The sequence below is a fragment of a genome, unplaced genomic scaffold (genome assembly GCF_019419815.1).
Source record: "Pyrus x bretschneideri cultivar Hongxiangsu unplaced genomic scaffold, Pyrus_bretschneideri_v1 Contig5, whole genome shotgun sequence".
Classification (NCBI taxonomy): Eukaryota; Viridiplantae; Streptophyta; class Magnoliopsida; order Rosales; family Rosaceae; genus Pyrus; species Pyrus x bretschneideri.
In genome coordinates this window covers 9,692,267-9,715,236 of record NW_025999787.1, presented here as the reverse complement: position 1 = coordinate 9,715,236, position 22,970 = coordinate 9,692,267, and the positions used below count along the sequence as shown (strand labels likewise).

General features: G+C 36.9%; 2 protein-coding genes across 2 annotated transcripts; both read right to left on the bottom strand.

The window, feature by feature from the left end:
• Window positions 1–789: 789 nt before the first annotated feature.
• LOC103946191 (probable LRR receptor-like serine/threonine-protein kinase At1g06840) lies at window positions 790–21,630 on the bottom strand. Its single transcript, XM_048569054.1, has 19 exons — window positions 21,557–21,630; window positions 6,004–6,075; window positions 5,784–5,855; window positions 5,570–5,713; window positions 5,391–5,462; window positions 5,199–5,270; window positions 4,958–5,032; window positions 4,556–4,624; window positions 4,347–4,415; window positions 4,101–4,172; window positions 3,844–3,930; window positions 3,583–3,651; window positions 2,983–3,482; window positions 2,736–2,894; window positions 2,262–2,545; window positions 2,090–2,141; window positions 1,677–1,927; window positions 1,460–1,594; window positions 790–1,272 (listed from the first exon to the last, which is right to left on the bottom strand). Exons 2-19 carry the CDS (start codon window positions 6,060–6,062, stop codon window positions 925–927), a joined length of 2,589 nt encoding a protein of 862 aa, XP_048425011.1. The 5' UTR covers window positions 6,063–6,075; window positions 21,557–21,630; the 3' UTR covers window positions 790–924.
• LOC125470388 (probable LRR receptor-like serine/threonine-protein kinase At1g06840) lies at window positions 15,767–22,196 on the bottom strand. Its single transcript, XM_048569349.1, has 18 exons — window positions 21,884–22,196; window positions 21,557–21,707; window positions 21,084–21,155; window positions 20,649–20,792; window positions 20,471–20,542; window positions 20,291–20,362; window positions 20,050–20,124; window positions 19,626–19,694; window positions 19,417–19,485; window positions 19,169–19,240; window positions 18,638–18,706; window positions 18,041–18,537; window positions 17,795–17,992; window positions 17,326–17,609; window positions 17,134–17,185; window positions 16,721–16,974; window positions 16,504–16,638; window positions 15,767–16,325 (listed from the first exon to the last, which is right to left on the bottom strand). The coding sequence occupies exons 1-18, from the start codon at window positions 22,194–22,196 to the stop codon at window positions 15,978–15,980; spliced, it is 2,946 nt and encodes a 981-aa protein (XP_048425306.1). The 3' UTR covers window positions 15,767–15,977.
• Between the last annotated feature and the right edge of the window lie 774 nt (window positions 22,197–22,970).

The following is a 22,970-nucleotide window of genomic DNA, read 5'->3' as shown; positions in this document are numbered from 1 at the left end:
CGACGTTCTTTCCTTTCTTGTATAGGTTGACTATTATTGTAGGAATTTATATGTTGTACGCTACTTGCCTTGCACTCCAAGCCTTCTTTGTAATGGGTGACAATTTACTTTAGCGTCTCATGCCAATAAAACAATAACATGTGGACAAAAACTTACACGTGTCTTTTCTTCGTTGGCACGGGACACCAACATGACGGTGTACCAGTGTTATATAATGAGAGTGTTGGTGTGGTTTTTCCGCAACGAAGCCGATAACTATGTTGGAGGGTTTTTCGATTAAAAATTTCCCACACGACGAGCACTGATATGATTGAAATTTAAAAAAGTTGCTAGAGACGGCATTCACTTGGCTATGGACATCAAAGCTTGGTTAAGGTCAATTGGTGCTTCTTGTGCTTGTCAAGTCCGCTAATTCACTAGAATGGTGACACATAGATTGACCAAGTTAATCTTGTATTCAGATTCTGAAGTTTTTATTTTAATATTCGAGATCCTCTGAATTTGATTCATAAAGACCTTTACGAAGATTGAAATATCTCTTAATTCTCTTAATAAAATTGCTATCATTTCTTCTAAAAATCTTCTTGTAACTGTTCACTGTAACTGGCCACCAACCACGGCCTCCTAATCAGCTGCCTCCTGTAGCGCCGCCCTTCCTTCTCCGTTTCTCCTCATCCCTCCTGCCCTTGCGAACTCAAAACGTTAATCGTATTTGCATACTCAAGTTGAACAAACTGGAAGAAAACATTCCTGAATTATCTGATCTATGGCAAAAGATTTTAGTTTCTTGTATGCAAGTATGCAACTGTTTTGAATGTTCAAGTATACTAGTTTTACAGCAAAAGGATAAAAAAATGCACTCCTCTACCTCCCCAATCTTACAAAGATCCAAATCAAATGTGGCTACAGTTCTCTCTACGGTTCCTATCTTGGTTTAATTGTCGGCACGACTCCGCTAACAAGGTCACTGCCAGAGACGTCTATAGAGACGTAAGGATGCCTCGCTGCATTGTATGAGGGTGGAGGAGTCACTACCTTTCCACCACTACTGCTCGTCACTGATTCCGATGTTCTGCTGTCAGACTCCGGCATCATAAACCATATGTTCTCGAGTTCTCGAACAACCTCCGCCATTGAGGGTCTCGCGTCTGTCTCCTCTTTGCAACACTTGAGAGCCAAACTCAAGAACTTTTCCACACACTCGGAAGGATAAGACCCCATTCTTCCATCAATAACTGAGAAGATCATACCGGATTGAAATGCAATGTTTACCTGAAGTGCAAGAAAACTTGTAAATAACACTAAACTGGTGCATCTAGTCGATCACAGGGATTATTTAGCGTCAACCATAAGTGGTCTTGACTAAGATGTTATATCCTTACATGCAAAGCATAGAAGATGGTCTACATATATAGTGTTATCCAAAACACAGAGTCTGTAATTAGGTTCGAGTAATTACCTCTCGAACAATGTTTTTTCCATGTGAGATTGGCTGCATGCCTGTTAAGAGCTCCAAAAACACAACACCGAGGCTATAAACATCGCTCTTATCCGTTAGCTTATGAGTTAAGAAGTACTCCGGATCAAGGTAACCCTGAAAAATCAATTCAAATAATAAGAGAGTTTTTAACCTGCGTAGCTATTAGTTAGGTAAGTACAATGCTTATGAGTCTTACCGGTGTCCCCTTCACTACTGTGGATACATGAGCAGGCACAGTCCCTTCAAAATCTGGAACCGGGGCAAGACGGGAAAGGCCAAAATCAGCAACCTTTGCAATAAACTTAGAGTCCAATAATATATTGGTGGCCTTGATATCTCGATGAAATATCGGAGGGTTGGCTTCTGTATGGAGGTATAGGATGCCCTTGGCTGATCCCAGAGCAATTCTTAATCTCATCTCAAAACCCAGTGGTTCTTTAGACCTAGCTGCTGAGACACGCATCAATTATAAAGCTTGTCGAATGGCATGTAACCGAAATCCCTATTGTAAATTCTTAGTCAAACATTTAGGAGCGGTAAATTACTCTACCAATTCAGACAGAGATGAAGTAAGAACCAAAGACAGTAAAACAAGAGTATTAGGTTTACCAGAAAGGTGATCCCTTAGAGTTCCATTGGACATAAACTCATAAACCAACATCTGCACGCACAAAAATAACACACGTCAAGCTTTTCCCAAGTAAAATTGTTGGTCCGGCATAACAAAAGAGAGCAACAAGAGGAGATAAAGTGTAGCAGAATTCAGGATAAGCAAATGTACCTGTTCCCCTTCTTCATCACAATACCCGACTAAGGACACGAGATTCCTATGATGTAGGGGTGACAATAATTCTATTTCTGTTAGAAACTCCTTCTCGCCCTGTAATGATCCCTCTTGTGCACGTTTTATGGCCACAACGGTTCCATCAGCCAGGATGCCTTTATAAACATTTCCATAACCTCCTTGTCCAACTTGAGCAGAGCTGTTAAAGTTGTTTGTAGCCGTGGCCATTTCTCTAAAAGTAAAATCCTTGACACCTTCAATTTTTATGGAGCTCTTGGTTGCTGCATATAAACGAAGGCGCAATGTTAAAAGTGAAAGTATTTACTTTGGACCAAGAGCTGATGCACCTGTTCAATCTTGTTAAATTCAATTGGGTGCGGGGCTTCTCAGGATTCCTAACTCGGGAGAAGCCCCATGGAAATGATCATTTATACAAATATGTCTTCTGCCTTATGATAGTAAGACACTCACTACGACGTCTTCTTGAAATTGCATGGCGATCCTTCAAATGCTTTCTCAATATAAGAAGAGAAACAATTGCAGATAATGTAACAGCACCAGCAATAGTCCCTAGTATTATGCCAGCCAGAGCACCCTTGCCTAGACCGGACTTTGAAGAGGAGGCAACCACTGCGATATCAAGAAGAGACGTGAGATCAACAAATCAAAATCAACACACAGTTTCACATCTAGAAAAAATAAGGCTTTTGAGACAAACCGTCCTTGTAAGGATCCAGTAGAATGAAGTTGAGAAGTTCATAGGGTCCAAATAGGCCACTATCATGAATGTTCCATGATGCGAACATATTCATGATTCTTTTAAGTTCAGTTCTATTGAAAGTATGGGAATTATTGGCATTATCAACATATACAGGAAAAAGCTTCAGAGATATTCTCAGACGAGGTCCGTTTTCCCACACAAACGAAGTAATGTCCAGCTGATCGAGATCTAATTTGATACCAGAAGTAAGATATTGCTCAAATGTACTTTCGTAAGGGCGAAAATCTGTGAATGCGGGACTTTTCAACCGAATGTCAACAATTAGAGGAGCAGCACAAAAACAAGCTACAGGAATATATTCGAAAGGGGGTGGACATGCTTGATTCACACAGTTGGCAGTGGAGTTTGTCGAAATCTGACTATCACTTTCATCATCACTTTCGGTTCCACAGAAGTTATCAAGGTTGCCATTTAAGCAAACCGGATTTCCCCGAAGCCTGAACAATAATAATCAGAAGAGAAAGTTTAACGGAGTATAAGAACAACATAACTTGCACTTAGAGATATATTAACAGAGAACAAAGCCCAGAAGCAAACCAGACAGTGACATTTTGCGGAAGTACAGTACTGCCGGTAATATTTGTAAGGTTATTGTTCTGCATCTCCCTGCAATATCAGAAGCCACACTCCACTTCTTAACAAAATTTCAACAAGATGCTATAAAACATATTAGTAAAAAGAAAAGGATGACCGGAATAGGAAATGGAATAACATTTCTAAACACCGGCATCCTAACACTAGAGAGTGTAAATTCACACACTCAACAGAAGTAACAATTTTTCTCACTCCAGTTCTTACATGATTAGTCTTTCTGTCCCGTTGAGTTTCCTGTTTTCCCAAAGCGTTGCTGGAATGGAGCCGTTCAATGAATTGTTTGCTATAGACCTGCCATGCGGAATAAATTCCCACTTTATTTCATAACATAGTTTTTATTATTGGTAACTGCTACGACATTTGATAACATCTTAAAGAAAATAACTTCAAACTCCTGCTGTTCACAAAGTATGATGGACAGAAGCTCAAAAACACCAAAAGATCAGTTTGAAGTGGCTCACAATCTCTGAAGATTAGGAAGATCCGAAAAGTTGCCAGGAATTGTTCCGGTCAGAGTGTTGTTAGATAAAATGCTGCACACAAAGTTCATATGTCGAATATTAAACATCCATGTAATCCTTTTAGAATTGATTATACGATCTTCAGAGCTTAACAATGCTTTTCAGAGAACATTTAACAAGAAACTGCTACTAAATGTCAAATATAATACATATGGCATATCATTTGCAAGGTAGATAGTATCTTACATCGTCGTGATGTTATCAGAAAGTGTACCCTGAGGCAAGGATCCGTTTAGCCGATTTGAGCTTAGGTCTCTGAAAATTGGTATTAATAAATAACGAATTGCATAAGATACTGTCGAAACATAACGTATACTATATTCTAAGAATTTAGAAAAGCCAGAAAATCACAACAAATAATGGGGTATGAAGTGAAACTTCATGAATGAACTTACATATAAGCAAGGTTTGGAATCCTACTCAAATCAGGAATAGGCCCTTGTAAGTTGCAGTTCCTCAAACTCCTGAAAGAAACAAGAAAAACACAAAGACATTCAATCTTGACATGATTCGTCGTGTTAAATGTAGAGCATACTTCTCGATTGTCATTCCAAACAACCAGGGCACATCACCTAACGTGATATAAACAGCAACGGGAGATGTTCCCTGCGCAGTGGTCAGAAATATGTGTTTCCCAACAAAAACTATGATTCTCTCTGTTTTTTGCTATGATTAATCACAAACCTTTTGGCTTTACATCAGATGTATGAATTATGAATAAATAGAGATTCTAGTCCTTAGATCACACACTTTCACCTTTAAACCAACTAAAGGACAGAATCAGAAGGAGCACTTACAACTTCAACAGTTTAGACATGTCACTATACGAATCTGGAATTGTAGTGCCTTCAAAGTTGTTGTTGTCAAGTTGACTGCAAGACAAATAAGATAATAAGGCTAAGAAACTCAACGCGGGATTGTTGTTGTAGAAAAGGAAATTCTAAAGAATTGTTCACCAACAGTACGAAAATTCAAGAAAGGAAAGGATGAACACATAATTAAGATGCGAATTTATGTGCCAAAAGTAAGGAAACATACAGTATTGATAAGCTTGGCAACTCCGAGAACTGCCGTGGAAGATACCCAGATAAGTTGTTGTTGTCAAGAAGACTGCAATGAGTTCGATACATTTATTCAACTCGAGGTGGCCATACAGACACAAAAATGAAGAGGGTAAACTGAAACTAATGAACCAAGTTGTATTCTGAATATCGCTGGCGTTCTACTTACAAGTGCATAAGCATTGGTAATCTGGAAAGCTCGGGAGGAATTTGCCCGCTTATTGAATTGTTGTTCATGTGACTGCTCAAAAGGGAAAAGATACGAAACATAAGGAAGAGAGGAAGTATAACAAACACAAGATAATATTACACTTTTGTAAACTAAAGCAGAATAAGATAAACCCTTACAAATGTCTTGTCTTGTTTAAGTTTGCAAACGATGCAGGTAATGATCCCGATATTTGGTTCTGGTCAATTTGTAGTCTGTCCAAGTTTGGAAGATAACCGAGCTTTTCGGGCAAGGAACCTGATAACTGGTTTCCATTAAGGAGCCTGTAAACACAGAATGTTAGATAGAGATTTAACCAAATATTGCCAAAAATGTCAAAACAGCTTAACTTACAAAAGTTCCAAGGATGTAATGTTGCCTATCTCCTTTGGTATACTTCCACTTATTTTGTTCCACATAAAATCCCTATTAGAAGATTGATAGAGAAATATGCATCAGAGAAAGATAAATTCATTCACCGGCATATTAGGGAAGAGATTAACAGGTTTTCCGTAATACTGAGAGAAGATTGGCCGAGAATTTAAAGCTTCTTTCAAGGTATGTGGTGCCTTACAATATCTTCATGTAAGATAAAAGGCCAAGCTCTGGCGATAAACTTCCTGACAGGTTCATATTTAGCAGTCGCCTGCAGTAGGGAAGGAAAACATGTCATATGGCCAAAGTCTACTCTAAGTTTAAAAGTTCAACATGTTTCCGACGGTAACAAAATATGCTTTTCATGCAAGATTTTGATCATTACTTGATTCCGGAAACCCTAGATGACTATTGATTGATGTCGGAACAGGATCAAATTGGCAGATTTTCTTATTTCATTCAAATATTTCTACGAAGTTCATAATGGAATCACCTATGAGCAGGGAAATTTGCTCGTTAAGACCACTTGGAACCAGAGACATGGGAATTAAATCCCTCCACACACGGGGAACAAGATGAAACGAGAAAAGGCAAGGGTCAAAGGGAAAATATTTCCATTCAGTCGGCTGCTGCAAGGTACAGGTAAAATTTAGAAAGATTGAAACATACAGTTCATGAACATGAAGATAGCCATCATCTAATGTTGTGTTGTAGCAAAACACTCCTGTCCAATTTGCTGTGCATGGGTCTCCTCTATTCCAGTTGCTCAGAGTCTTGTTGGGATCAACCAAACTGCTTTTGATGGCCCGCAGCGCGGTCACTGCAATTTTACACAATTGATAAACCTTACTTGATTAACACAACCAGACTAAGTTTTTCAAAAGAGACCAACTATGAGCATATCAGAATTAAGCAACAAGGGAATGTCAAAAATCAAGCTATAAGTTAGAAATGAGTCGAAAACCACAAGATTATTATTCGAGTGCATGTATGTACTGGTAGTGGATATAGACATCAATTCGTCTAGATGAAAGTAAACTTGAAATCGGTCACTTCGTTTGTCAATTGAAGTTACCGTGTTAGCACATAAAGCAACCATACACCTGAATAGATGAACTTCTAAACCGAACTCACACCATAATAATTGTACGCAGGCATTCCCTGTACTACAATTTCCTGAAAGCCATGCAGAATTCAAAGCTTCACAAAACATAAACAAAATCACCTTCTCCAGGATGGGTGATATTAGAATTTTGTGCTCCAGCTCCTGGCGAAGACCAGCACAGGAACGTGGCGAAAACAAATGCATATGTCCAAACTCTTGATTGATGCATCCCGATACCTCAAAAATCACTACAATTGTAATTTACCCCTTACAACACAACGGCAGAAATTTATGCAGGATTGGAACAGTCCCCCTGATAGCAAGCATGAAAAAAGAAAGCAAATTGAATCAGAAAGCAACCCAACATATTGAAAGCACAGCTTCAACACTACAAAGTGAACTGATATCTCAAGTCTTTAAGCAATTCAACGCTAAAAGCAATAAGCTCCAACAACTTCAGAACAAAATATACCAGATTCAGAATCAAAAGTGAAAATTCATACGGCAGACAGCTTGGATACGAAATAAAGAAAACAGAACTGCCAGAAACTCACAGAAACATGGCAAAACGGAGATATTGATACCATTGACAAATTCAAAGCTTTGAAATTTAAAAAACAATGATGCAAAACGAGATAAGATTTTGGTTTTGGGTTGAATTTTATTTGAATATACTGCCAACTGTGAGAAGATTAATAGCATGAAAATAATAGAAGAAAAGTTACCCGGGATTTGGGCTTGGTATTTTTCTGACCAGGACCAGGTCCGCCATAGCTAATGCTGCGTAGATGACTGAAGTTGATGAGGGCGATGATGATACAGCCCATCCTTTTCCATTACTCTTTTTTTTTTATTTTACAATTTAGAGAAATCTTCTTTGTATAAAAAATGCATAAACGAAAAGGGAGTTGGTGAGAGTTTGTAATTGTTTACAACCAAGGAGGGGAAGACAAGAAACTGACGTCTAAGGAAACGGCCAACGACCCAATGAGCGGGAGAGACCGTTTTGAAGTGATCAAAGTGAACATCATTCGAGTTTTGAAGTGATCAAAGTGAACACAGCGGTATTTTCATAATGGCGTTTATTAATTATCTGTCAGAATCATGCTGAAAAGAAGTCGCATTCAAATAAAGTGTCTACTAACTATCATGAATCAGATTCTCAGAAAATTAGTTTGATTAAAGTAAACAAAAGAGAAACTTCTCGTTTCAGGTTAGGGGAGGATTTTTGTGTTCACCTGGAGTACGAGTTCATATGTATGCCTATTCAACAAAGCAGTCTCTCTTGATTGCATGCATGGATGAGCGTACAAATACCATCGTGTTAAGAGTGGACAAAAGAATTTTCCTAGAACTTTGGACAATGTTCGATTTGCCCTTCAAACTTACAATTAGTTTTGAATCCATTAGTTAAAACTTTCAATTCGTGTCAATATCCTCCCAACTATTAATTATGTCACAATTCTTAGTTATTTCCATCACCTATGATGAATATAACTTTTAGGGCTTATAGGCATCAACAAAATGCTATCTTATTCACAACACAAATTAGTAAATATTAAGAATTCTGATAATTGACTTATGAGAAGAAAAAAAAAAAAAAAAGAGGAACCGAAACTTACACATTTACTGCAAATTCAAATGATTTCGTTATGCAAAATTAACAAAATAACCATTAGTTTGACGGGATAGTTGATAAAACTAATGGTAGAGGAGCATTAGCACGAACGAAATAAAAATTTAGGGAGCTCAGAACCGGATTAAAAATTATAAGACAAAGTAAAACAAGACCTATAAATCCAAAAACACTGCTAAAAGTTTCAACAAAGAGAAGTCCATGACTCCATATTTAAAAGGTGATTAAATTATCCACATCTCATTAACTTTATCTCTTTTCTACACTGTATTTGAAAAGGTAAATCACAAAGTATTACACAATATAATTAGGTGGCCAACTAAACCAGCTTGGCCTATAAGAACAAGAAGTAGACGTACTATTTAACTAGGCGGTAACTGCATGACTAAAGAAGGCAATTAGTTAAAATTCAATCGTTTAGCAAGACGAAGACCGTCCATTGAGTTATTTAAATATTAATTGTTTGACAATAATAACAAAGTCTTATTCCACTAAGGAGAGTCGTTTCTATGAATTTTAAAGCACCACTGCATTCGATTTTGCGTCAAATATTCCGTAAGCTCAAATTATTTCTTGTGTTTTCTTATAGCCTCTTTCCAAGTCTTCCTAGATTTTCATCTACTCTTTTACGGTGAGCATCTATATCATAATTGCATCTTTTAACCAAAACATTTGTAGGTCATCCGTTTATATGTCCAAACGATCTTTACCAATTTTTTCTCATTTTATCTGTAATTGTGGCCGCTCCTGCTTTACTAATTGTCTGACAAACAACACGAAATTCTAAACTAAATTTATCTACAATGTAAAAATGAGTTTTAAACGGAAAAGCACATTGCTCCTACCGACTCGAAAAGCTCATATCTACAAGTTATTGGTGTTTTTTTTAAAAAAAAAAAAAGAGAAGAAACAAGATATTGGTGTTAAACACTAGCTTTAATTATTAATTATTGCAAGAATAGTCCTAACATAACTATTGCAAGAATAATAATCAATACGTGGCGAGTGGGAACATGTAAAACTCAGTCCTCGCATGTTTTTGCATGACATGTGTATTGTCTATTAAGTCCGGCCCTATATACATGGTATGCATTAATATTATTTATTTACTAAATCGTTATTATCTATCCTTCTTTCTATAATCAGCAGATTAAAAAACCTGCAGTCTGCAATTCAACCACACGTAACAAAAATTAAAAATTATTATGTAAAATAAATAAATAACCAAACGGCAATTTTGAAAGCGAGGGCTATTGAACATGAAGAGAGATCTTCTCAAGAGCTCTGTGTACGAAGCTCAAGATTTTAGAGATTTGAGCGGTTGAAGAGAGAGATTTAGATTTTTAGTTTGTGTGAGGAATGTTAGTGAGATGAGCTAATAGATATTGTATGATTGAAATTGAGTAGTCTGAATCTCTTGATTCGCGGACTCCAGACAGAGATCTGAAGAGAATCTCAATTCATGAAATATGAAATCAAATTTATATATGATTTTAGTATCAATTATATAGTAGTGGATGAGTTTAGGCATACAAATTTTTAAACCATCAAAGTTGGATTTGTTGGTAATATCTAATTCTAGCCGAATAATTACATTAATGCGTTAAACTGAAAGATGCAAAGTTAGCTCAAGTGATGAGCGAGAGTGACGTTATATTAGAATTATGATCATGTATTACAGACATGGTCAAAGCCGTGGCATACATTCACAAATGTTTACGCAATTTTTATAAAAATCCATGGCATTGGCCTCCATAGATAGAGTTTCGCTCCAACGTTGAATCTGGGGTACAATTTTCTTTTATATGTAACAAATAATATAACAAAGTTGCAAAGAATCATCCAATTTCCTTAAATTAGGTAATGTTTAATTGATACGTGTGGACTGTCAAGCTTTTGTGCCTAATTACAAGGAGATACATTTAAATGGAACTCTTCTACCTTTAAACAAGGAATACTAATATCTGATTCTCAACTGTTTACCTCGACACATTGACTTTTTGTTTATAGCTTCAACTAATATATATATTTATATATATTATTTTTGGCATGTTATATTTTGTTGTTTATTTTATTTTTTGCCTTGAATCACTTAGAAATTTCATAGTCACGTGAATATGAAGCTATCAATTTTTTATTTTGAGTTTGATTTTTTACAATATAATTATTTTGAGAGGGGTGTGGCCGGCTAATTAGTTTTCATATAATTAAACTAAGATTTTTGGACCAAAATTCGGATTGAGATCCGCTCATAATTTTTGTGTTCAAAACCCGCATACCCAAAATCCGGACCGTTCAAGAGAGAGAAAGGTTAGGACCAAGTGAGTGTGATTGATTAATGAGAACTGTAAAATTGAAATTGAGTAGTTCAGATCTCTAATTTCGCAGGATTCAACACATAGATCAGGAGTGGATCTCAATTCTCAAAACTCATCACCGTTCACCAATCTCATGCCATAAGCTTGCAGACCCAAAAAATATAGAAAGAAACGAAACCCTAAGAATTGGGCCTTGGGACCATTGGGCTAATCCAATATTTTGAATGGACTGGGTCAATTCTTATGTATAATGGGTAAGACTAGTTCTTTATTAGTCTGACGTTTGTTTAGGACTACTTTTATACATAACACTTACGCTTATATATAATTTTACCAAAAAAAAAACTCTTAATAGAAGAAAAATATTTGGAATGCCACATTTTGTAGACCATATATGAACCACCTCTTTGAAAGCTTTTAATGATTATCCGCCAAATATTGGAAAACTGGCTAATTTTCCCTTTAGGAACAAGCTCCAAACACAAATAACCCACCTTTCAAAATAATAGACTTCATGACTCATGAAATTTTGTTTTTTCACACAAAACTGGAAAAGCAGGTTTAATGTCAGTCCACAAATTTGCCCAACATCCAGGACGGGTGATATTAGAATTTTGTGCTGCAGCTCGTGGCGAAGACCAGCACAGGAAGGTGGCGAAAACAAATGCATATGTCCAAACTCTTGATTGATGCATCCCGATACCTCAAAAATCACTACAATTGTAATTTACCCCTTACAACACAACGGCAGAAATTTATGCAGGATTGGAACACTCCCCCTGATAGCAAGCATAAAAAAAGAAAGCAAATTGAATCAGAAAGCAACCCAACATATTGAAAGCACAGCTTCAACACTACAAAGTGAACTGATATCTCAAGTCTTCAAGCAATTCAACACTAAAAGCAATAAGCTCCAACAACTTCAGAACAAAATATACCAGATTCAGAATCTAAAGTGAAAATTCATACGGCAGACAGCTTGGATACGAAATAAAGAAAACAGAACTGCCAGAAACTCACAGAAACATAGCAAAACGGAGATATTGATACCATTGACAAATTCAAAGCTTTGAAATTTAAAAACCAATGATGCAAAACGAGATAAGCTTTTGGTTTTGGGTTGAATTTTATTTGAATATACTGCCAACTGTGAGAAGATTAATAGCATGAAAATAATAGAAGAAAAGTTACCCGGGATTTGGGCTTGGTATTTTTCTGACCAGGACCAGGTCCGCCATAGCTAATGCTGCGTAGATGACTGAAGTTGATGAGGGCGATGATGATACAGCCCATTCTTTTCCATTACTCTTTTTTTAATTTTTTTATTTATTTACAATTTAGAGAAATCTTCTTTGTATAAAAAATGCATAAACGAAAGGGGAGTTGGTGAGAGTTTGTAATTGTTTACAACCAAGGAGGGGAAGACAAGAAACTGACGTCTGAGGAAACGGCCAACGACCCAATGAGCGGGAGAGACCGTTTTGAAGTGATCAAAGTGAACATCATTCGAGTTTTGAAGTGATCAAAGTGAACACAACGGTATTTTCATGATGACGTTTACTAATTATTTGTCACGAATCATGCTGAAAAGAAGTCGCATTCAAATAAAGTGTCTACTAACTATTAGGAATCAGATTCTCGTAAAATTAGTTTGATTAAAATAAACAAAGGAAAAACTTTTCGTTTCAGGTTAGGGGAGGATTTTTGGGTTCACCTGCAGGACGAGTTCATATGTATGCCTATTCAACCAAGCAGTCTCTCTTGATTGCATGCATGGATGAGCGTACAAATACCATCGTGTTAAGAGTGGACACAAGAATTTTCCTAGAACTTTGGACAATGTTCGATTTGCCTTTCAAACTAACAATTAGTTTTGAATCCATTAGTTAAAACTTTCAATTCGTGTCAATATCCTCCCAACTATTAATTATGTCACAATTCTTAGTTATTTCCATCACCTATGATGAATATAACTTTTAGGGCTTATAGACATCAACAAAATGCTATCTTATTCACAACAAAAATTAGTAAATATTAAGAATTATGATAATTGAGTTATGAGAAAGAAAAAAAATTAGAGAAACCGAAACTTGCGCAGCAAATTCAAACGATTTCGTTATGCAAAATGAACAAAAACAATCGTTAGTTTGACTGGATAATTGATAAAACTAATGGTAGAGAGGGACATTGACATGAACGAAATAAAAGTTTAGAGAGATCAGAATTGGATTGAAAATTATAAGACAAAGTAAAACAAGACTTATAAATCCATAAACATTGCTAAGAGTTTCAACTTGACCCCATTTTTGAAAAGTGATTCCACATCTCATTAACTATCTCTTTACCATAAAGTATTACACAATATAATTAGGTGGCCAAATAAACCAGCTTGGCCTATTAGAACAAGAAGTAGAGGTACTATTTATGAAGGCAATTAGTTAAAATTCAATCGTTTAGCTAGACGAAGACGAATGAGGATCCTCTTTGTGACGATCTCGAGGATCCTTCAATCACATTCGGTTATCGTACATCCTACGGTCAGTTTTTGTCAGGTACTGTTTATATTCTATTTTAAATAAAAAAATTATAATGATTTATGACCACACAATGTATGATAAACAAATGTGATTTGAGAATCCCAAAGAAGATCCGGAGAGGATCCTCATTCGACGAAGACGGTCCATTTGAGTTACTTAAATATGGATTGTCTGATAATGACAACAAAGTCTTATTCCACAAAGAAGAGTCGGTTCTATGAATTTTAAAACATCACTGCACGTGGTCTTGCTTCAAATCTTCCGTAAGCTCAAACTGCTTCATGTGTTTTCTTGGAGTCTATTTCCAAGTCTTCCTAGGTTTTCATCTACTTTTTTACCACGAGCATCTATATCATATTTGCATCTTTTAACTGGAGCATCTGTAGGTCATCGATTAACATGTTCAAACCATCTTAACTGATTTTCTCTCATTTCATCTTTAATTATGACCGCTCCTGATTTACTAATTGTTCGACAATCAAAACAAAATTCTTACACTAAATTTATCTATATTGTAGAAAGGAAATTTAAACGGAAAATCACACTGCTCCTACCAACTTGATAACCATTGCAAGAATAATCCAATCCTAACATAACTATTGCAAGAATAATAATCAATTGGGAACACGTAAAATTCGGTCCTCGTCAACCAGCATGTTTTTGCATGACATGTGTATTGTCTATTAAGTCCGGCCCTATATATATGGCACGAATTAATATTATTTATCAAATCGGTATTATCTATCCTAATCAACAGATTAAAAAACCTGCAGTCTGTAATTCAACCACATGTAAAAAAAATTCAAAAGATTATTTAAGGAAAATAAATAACCAAACGGCACTTTTGAAAGCAAGGGCTATGGAGCATAACTCGAGATACTCTCTAGATTTCTGCGGTCGAAGCTCAAGAATTTGGAGATTTGGGCAGCTAAAGAGAGAGATCTAAATTCTTAATTTGTGTGAGGTATGCTAGTGAGATGAGCTAATGGATATCGTATGATTCAGTTTGTAGAACTAAATCGGTTTGTAGAACTAAATCATAAAAGCTTGTTTTTGCCTTACCCATAGTTTAATTGCCTGATCTACAAGGTATTGATATTTTGGTGGATCGTTTGGATGGTATCTTTAGAAGATATACAAATGCTTTTATCAATCTCTGCAAGGAGAAATGGCTTGAGGGGTCTGCTGTTTTGCATTCTAGTTATACTATGTCTTCTTAGAATTGTATACAAGATGCACTTTTTTCTTTAATTATTCTTACTAAAGACTAAAGAATACTGGCCTTTGTTTGTGTGTTTGTCTTGTTACCAGAGATTTGGAAGTACCAGCAAGCTGACCTCCCCATTTGGACATTTCACGCTTTGAAGATTTAAGTATCACTGATAGTTAAGACTCATTTTCTCCATTGTTTAGTTGTATATTTGTGAATATTCTATTTATTCATTGTTTCCAACTGTTAAGACTCATTTCTCCTTTAAAATTGTAGGTTTATTGATGATGTATACTAGACATGTAATTAAAATAAGCAACTCACTTTGACCCTAAATAATATGCAAACTTACATATTTTTTCGATTCAGGTGACTATGAGCTGAAGAAATGTGTTGTCTCAGACCCAAAAGCTACTTTTACAATCTAAAGTGAGGAATATGAATCTTTGATATGGCAGATCTGAAACTTGTACGTATTGATTTTAACTAACTCCTTTTTAGGTGTAATTTTGGACTGATCTTGTTTTGAATTTGACTACATTTGTTATGGCTTCTAATGAGGTGCAAGGCTTGCTGGGGAAAGTGCATGTGCCCAAAAATATGTGCTTTCAAGTTTTATTGTATTAGAGATAAAATATGTAACATTACATTATGTTTGTGAGATTGGGAATGTGTTGCAGGCCTTTTCTTTTTAAGAAAATTAAAAATTTTCATTTCCTCAATTTTAGTTTCAAATTTTGATTTTTTTAATATTTAATTCATGTTGGCACAATTACAATATGAAGTGCCAACTTGTCTGGAAAAGGTGATCTGACAAGTTGTCAGAAACGAGGCACAAATAGTGGTTCATTTGTGTCTGCCTCGTTGAGCACCAAACTGTCTATTATGCTCTTTTAGCGAAGGCAACGCCTATAGAGGGCACAAATAGATATATAGTTGCCGCACTATTGCTATTAGTCTATGGGCACATATGTTGGTGTTCTTTGGCCTCAAAGAGCACTAATAATTTATTGTGCGCAGTGGCCATATTTTTTGTAGTACAACCACCACCTCCTAACTAGCTGCCTCCCGTAGCGCCGCCCTTCCCTCTCCGTTTCTCCTCGTCCCTCCTGCCCTTGCGAACTCAAAACGTTAATTGTATTTTCATACTCAAGTTGAACAAACTGGAAGAAAACATTCCTGAATTATCTTATCTATGGCAAAAGATTTTAGTTTCTTGTATGCAAGTATGCAACTGTTTTGACTGTCCAAAGTATACTAGTTTTACATCAAAAGGATACCCCAAAAAAAAAAAAAATGCACTCCTCTACCTCCCCAATCTTCACAAAAATCCAAGTCAAATGCGGCTATAGTTCTCTCTACGGTTTCTATCTTGGTGTAATTGTCGGTACGACTCCGCTAACAAGGTCACTGCCAGAGACGTCTATAGAGACGCAAGGATGCCTCGCTGCATTGGATGAGGGTGGAAGAGTCACTACCTTTCCACCACTACTGCTCGTCACTGATTCCGATGTTCTGCTGTCAGACTCCGGCATCATAAACCATATGTTTTCGAGTTCTCGAACAACCTCCGCCATTGAGGGTCTCGCGTCTGTCTCATCTCGGCAACACTTCAGAGCCAAACTCAGGAACTTTTCCTCACACTCGGAAGGATAAGACCCCATTCTTCCATCAATAACTGAGAAGATCATACCGGATTGGAATGCAATGTTTACCTGAAGTGCAAAAAAAAAACTTGTAAATAACACTAAACTGGTGCATCTAGTCGATCACAGGGATTAATTAGCGTCAACCAGGCGGTCTTGACTAAGACGTTATATCCTTACATGCAAAGCATAGAAGATGGTAGTGTTATCAAAAACACAGAGTCTGTAATTAGGTTCGAGTAATTACCTCTCGAACAATGTTTTTTCCATGTGAGATTGGCTGCATGCCTGTTAAGAGCTCCAAAAACACAACACCAAGGCTATAAACATCGCTCTTATCCGTTAGCTTATGAGTTAAGAAGTACTCCGGATCAAGGTAACCCTGAAAAATCAATTCAAATAATAAGATAGTTTTTAACCTGCGTAGCTATTAGTTAGGTAAGTACAATGCTTATGAGTCTTACCGGTGTCCCCTTCACTACTGTGGATACATGAGCAGGCACAGTCCCTTCAAAATCTGGAACCGGGGCAAGACGGGAAAGGCCAAAATCAGCAACCTTTGCAATAAACTTAGAGTCCAGTAATATATTGGTGGCCTTGATATCTCGATGAAATATCGGAGGGTTGGCTTCTGTATGGAGGTATAGGATGCCCTTGGCTGATCCCAGAGCAATTCTTAATCTCATCTCAAAACCCAGTGGTTCTTTAGACCTAGCTGCTGAGACACGCATCAATTATAAAGCTTGTCGAATGGCATGTAACCGAAATCCCTACTGTAAATTCTTAGTCAAACATTTACGAGCGGTAAATTACTCTACCAATTCAGACAGAGATGAAGTAAGAACCACAGACAGTACAACAAGAGTATTAGGTTTACCAGAAAGGTGATCCCTTAGAGTTCCATTGGACATAAACTCATAAACCAACATCTGCACGCACAAAAATACACACACGTCAAGCTTTTCCCAAATAAAATTGTTGGTCTGACTCCGACAGAACAAAAGAGAGCAAGACGATGAGGAGAAAAAAATGCAGCAGAACTACATTCAGAAAGGATAAGCAAAGGTACCTGTTCCCCTTCTTCATCACAATACCCGACTAAGGACACGAGATTCCTATGATGTAAGGGTGACAATAATTCTATCTCTGTTAGAAACTCCTTCTCGCCCTGTAATGATCCCTCTTGTGCACGTTTTATGGCCACAACGGTTCCGTCAGCCAGGATGCCTTTATAAACCTTTCCATAACCTCCTTGTCCAACTTGAGCAGAGCTGCTAAAATTGTTTGTAGCCACGGCCATTTCTCCAAAAGTAAAATCCTTGACACCTTCAATTTTTATGGAGCTCTTTGTTGCTGCATATAAACGAAGGCACGATGTTAAAAATGAAATTATTTGGACCAAGAGCCGATGTACCAGTTCAATCTTGTTAAATTCAATTGGGTGCGGGGCTTCTCAGGATTCCTAACTCGGGAGAAGCCCCATGGATATGATCATTTATACAAATATGTCTTCTGCCTTATGATAGTAAGACACTCACTACGACGTCTTCTTGAAATTGCATGGCGATCCTTCAAATGCTTTCTCAATATAAGAAGAGAAACAATTGCAGATAGTGTAACGGCACCAGCAATAGTCCCTAGTATTACGCCAGCTAGAGCACCCTTGCCTAGACTGGACTTTGAAGAGGGGGCAACCACTGCGACATCAAGAAGAGCCGTGAGATCAACAAATAAAAATCAACACACAGTTTCCATCTAGAAAAAATAAGGCTTTTAAGACAAACCGTCCTTGTAAGGATCCAGTAGAATGAAGTCGAGAAGTTCATAGGGTCCAAATAGGTCACTGTCTGGAATTTTCCATGTTGCGAACACACTCATGATTCTTTTAAGTTCAGTTCTATTGAAAGTACTTGAATTATTGGCATTATCAACATATAAAGGAAAAAGCTTCAGAGATATAATCAGTCGAGGTCCTTTTTCCCATAAAAACGAAGTAATGTCCAGCTGATCGAGATCTAATTTGATACCAGAAGTAAGATGCTGCTCAAATGTACTTTTGTAAGGGCTAAAATCTGTGAATGCGGGACTTTTCAACCGAATGTCAATAATTAGAGGAGCAGCACAAAAACAAGCTACAGGAATATATTCGAAAGGGGGTGGGCATACTTGAATCACACAGTTGACAGTGGAAGTCGAAATCTGACTATCACTTTCATCATCACCTTCGGTTCCACAGAAGTTATCAAGGTTGCCATTTGAGCAAAGCGGATTTCCCCGAAGCCTGAACAATAATAATCAGAAGAGAAAGTTTAACGGAGCATAAGAACAACATAACTTGCACTTAGAGATATATTAAAAGAGAACAAAGTCCAGAAGCAAACCAGACTGTGACATTTTGCGAAAGTACAGTGCTGCCGGTAATATTAGTAAGGTTATTGTTTTGCATCTCCCTACAATATCAGAAGCCACATTCCACTTCTTAACAAAACTTCAAGAAGTTGCTATAAAACTTATTAGTCAAGAAAAAGGATGATCGGAATAGGAAATGGAATAACATTTATAAACACCAGCATCCTAACACTAGAGAGTGTAAATTCACATACACCACTCCCTCTTAACCAATGGAAGTAACAATTTTTCTCACTCCAGTTCTTACATAATTAGTCTTTCTGCCTCGTTGAGTTTCCTGTTCTCCCAAAGCGTTCCTGGAATGGAGCCGTTCAATGAATTGTTTGCTATAGACCTGCCATGCGGAATAAACTCCCACTTTACTTCATGACGTAGTTTTCATTATTGGCACTGCTAAAACATTTGATAACATCTTAAAGATAATAACTTCAAACTCTTGCTGTTCACAAAGTAAGATAGACGGAAGCTCGAAAACACCAAAAGATCAGTTTGAAGTGGCTCACAATCTCTGAAGATCAGGAAGATACGAAAAGTTGCCAGGAATTGTTCCAGTCAGAGTGTTGTTAGATAAATTGCTGCGCACAAAGTTCATACGTTGAATATTAAAAATCCATGTAATCCTTTTAGAATTGATTATATGATCTTCAAAGCTTAACAAAGCTTTTTAGAGAACATTTAACAGGAAAATGCTACTAAGTGTCAAATATAAAATACATATGGCATATCATTTGCAAGGTAGATAGCGTCTTACATCGTCGTGATGTTATCAGAAAGTGTACCCTGAGGCAAGGATCCGTTTAGCTGATTTGAGCTTAGGTCTCTGAAAATTGGTATGAACAAATAACGAATCACTTAAGATACTGTCGAAACATATTGTATACTATATCCTAAGAATTTTGAAAAGTCAGAAAATCACAACAACTAATGGGGTATGAAGTGAAACTTCTTGAATGAACTTACATATAAGCAAGGTTTGGAATCCTACTCAAATCAGGAATAGGCCCTTGTAAGTTGCAGTTCCTCAAACTCCTGAAATAAACAACAAAAACACAAAGACATTCAATCTTGACATGATTCGTCATGTTAGATGTAGACCATACTTCTCGATTGTCATTCCAAACAACCAGGGCATATCACCTAACGTGATATAAACATCAACGGGAGATGTTCCCTGCCCGGTGGTTTGAAATATGTGTTTCCCAACAAAAACTATGATTCTCTCTGTTTTTGCAGATTAATCACAAATCTTTTGGCTTTACACCTCCGTAGTCAGGGGCTTTACATCTGATGTATGAATTATGAATAAATAGAGATTCTAGTCCCTATATTACACACTTTTACCTTTAAACCAACTAAAAGAAATAGAATCAGAAGGAGCACGTACAACTTCAACAGTTTAGACATGTCACTATATGAATCTGGAATTGTAGTGCCTTCAAAGTTGTTGTTGTCAAGTTGACTGCAAGACAAATAAGATGATAAGGCTAAGAAACTCGACACGGGATTGTTGTTGTAGAAAAGGAAATTCTAAAGAATTGTTCACCAACAGTGCGAAAATTCAAGAAAGGAAAGGATGAACAGATAATTAAGGTGCGAATATATGTTCCAAAAGTAAGGAAACATACAGTATTAATAAGCTTGGCAACTCCGAGAACTGCGGTGGAAGATACCCAGATAAGTTGTTGTTGTCAAGAAGACTGCAATGAGTTCGATACATTTATTCAACTCGAGGTGTTCCAAAAGAGGGTAAATTGAAACTAATGAACCAAGTTGAAGATTCTGAATATTGCTGGCGTTCTACTTACAAGTGAACAAGCCTTGGTAATCTGGAAAGCTCCGGTGGAATTTGCCCACTTATTGAATTGTTGTTCATGTGACTGCTCAAAAGGGAAAAGATATGAAACATAAGGAAGAGAGGAAGTATAACAAACACAAGATAATATTACACTTTTTAAACTAAAGCAGCATCAGAAAAACCCTTACAAATGCTTTGTCTTGTTTAAATTTGCAAACGATATAGGTATTGATCCCGATATTTGGTTCTGGTCAATTTGTAGTCTCTCCAAGTTTGGAAGATAACCGAGCATTTCGGGCAAGGAACCTGATAACTGGTTTCCATTAAGGAGCCTGTAAACACAGAATATTAGATAGAGATTTAACCAAATATTGCCAAAAATATCCGAACAGCTTAACTTACAAAAGTTCCAAGGATGTAATGTTGCCTATCTCCTTTGGTATACTTCCACTTATTGTGCTCCACATAAAATCCCTATCAGAAGAATTGATGGAGGAATATCATCAGAGGAGAGATAAAATCATTCACCGGCATATTAGGGAGGAGATTAACAAGTTTTCCGTAATGCTGAGAGAACAGTGGCCAAGAATTTAAAGCTTCTTTCAAGGTATGTGGTGCCTTACAGTATCTTCATATAAGATAAGCGTCCGAGCTCTGGCGATAAACTTCCTGACAGGTTCATATTTAGTAGTCGCCTGCAGTAAAGAAGGAGAACATGTCATTATAGCCAAACTCTACTCTTAAGTTTAAAAGTTCAACATGCTTCCAACGGTTACAAAATATACTTTTCATGCAAGACATTGATCATTACTTGATTCCGTAAACCCTAGATGACTATTGATTGATGTCGGAACAGGATCATAATTGGCAGATTTTCTTATTTCATTCAGATATTTCTACGAAGTTCATAATGGAATCACATATGAGCAGGGAAATTTGCTCGTTAAGACCACTTGGAACCAAGGACATGGGAATTAAATCTCTCCACACACGGGGAACAAAATGAAACGAGAAAAGGTAAGGGTCAAAGGGAAAATATTTCCATTCAGTCAGCTGCTGCAAGGTACAGGTAAAATTTAGAAAGATTGAAACATACAGTTCTTGAACATGAAGATAGCCATCATCTAATGTTGTGTTGTAGCAAAACACTCCTGTCCAATTTGCTGTGCATGGGTCTCCTCTATGCCACTTGCTCAGATACTCGTTGGGATCAACCAAACTGCTTTTGATGGCCCGCAGCGCGGCCACTGCAATTTTACACAATTGATAAACCTTACTTGATTAACACAACCAGACTAAGTTTTTCAAAAGAGACCAACTATGAGCATATCAGAATTAAGCAACAAGGGATTGTCAAAAATCATGCTATATGTTAGAAATGAGTCGAAAATCACAAGACTATTATTCGAGTGAATGTATGTACTGGAAGTGGATATAGACATCAATTCGTCTAGATGAAAGTAAACTAGAAATCGGTCACTTCGTTTGTCAATTGAAGTTACCGTGTCAGCACATAAAGCAGCCATACACCTGAATAGATAAACTTCTAAACCGAACTCACACCATAATAACTGTACTCGGGCATTCCCTGTACTACAATTTCCTGAAAGCCATGCAGAATTCAAAGCTTCACAAAACATAAGCAAAATCACCTTCTCCAGGATGGGTGATACTAGGATTTTGTGCTCCAGCTCGTGGCGAAGACCAGCACAGGAACGTGGCGAAAACAAATGCATCCCGATACCTCAAAAATCACTACAATTGTAATTTACCCCTTACAACAACACAACGGCAGAAATTTATGCAGGATTGGAACAGTCCCCCTGATAGCAAGCATAAAAAAAGAAAGCAAATTGAATCAGAAAGCAACCCAACATATTGAAAGCACAGCTTCAACACTACAAAGTGAACTGATATCTCAAGTCTTCAAGCAATTCAACACTAAAAGCAATAAGCTCCAACAACTTCAGAACGAAAATACCAGATTCAAAATCTAAAGTGAAAATTCATACGGCAGACAGCTTGGATACGAAATAAAGTAAACAGAACTGCCAGAAACTCACAGAAACATGGCAAAACGGAGATATTGATACCATTGGCAAATTCAAAGCTTTGAAATTTAAAAAACAATGATGCAAAACGAGATAAGATTTTGGTTTTGGGTTGAATTTTATTTGAATATACTGCCAACTGTGAGAAGATTAATAGCATGAAAATAATAGAAGAAAAGTTACCCGGGATTTGGGCTTGGTATTTTTCTGACCAGGACCAGGTCCGCCATAGCTAATGCTGCGTAGATGACTGAAGTTGATGAGGGCGATGATGATACAGCCCATCCTTTTCCATTTCTCTTTTTTTTTTATTTTTTTATTTTACAATTTAGAGAAATCTTCTTTGTATAAAAAATGCATAAACGAAAAGGGAGTTGGTAAGAGTTTGTAATTGTTTACAACCAAGGAGGGGAAGACAAGAAACTGACGTCTAAGGAAACGGCCAACGACCCAATGAGC

Bases quoted from the DNA above. Each gene is read 5' to 3' on its own strand.
- LOC103946191 (XM_048569054.1), bottom strand. From the start codon at position 6,062: ATGAACCTGTCAGGAAGTTTATCGCCAGAGCTTGGCCTTTTATCTTAC. The intron at 4,173-4,346 runs GTAAGATACTAT...CTTTGTGTGCAG, and splicing joins TCTGATAACATCACGACGAT to CATTTTATCTAACAACACTC. The intron at 1,273-1,459 runs GTAATTACTCGA...CTTGCACTTCAG, and splicing joins GAAAAAACATTGTTCGAGAG to GTAAACATTGCATTTCAATC.
- LOC125470388 (XM_048569349.1), bottom strand. From the start codon at position 22,196: ATGCATTTGTTTTCGCCACGTTCCTGTGCTGGTCTTCGCCACGAGCTG. The intron at 20,363-20,470 runs GTAAGTAGAACG...AACTCATTGCAG, and splicing joins TTACCAAGGCTTGTTCACTT to TCTTCTTGACAACAACAACT. The intron at 17,610-17,794 runs GTGAGTGTCTTA...GTTTATATGCAG, and splicing joins AATTTCAAGAAGACGTCGTA to CAACAAAGAGCTCCATAAAA.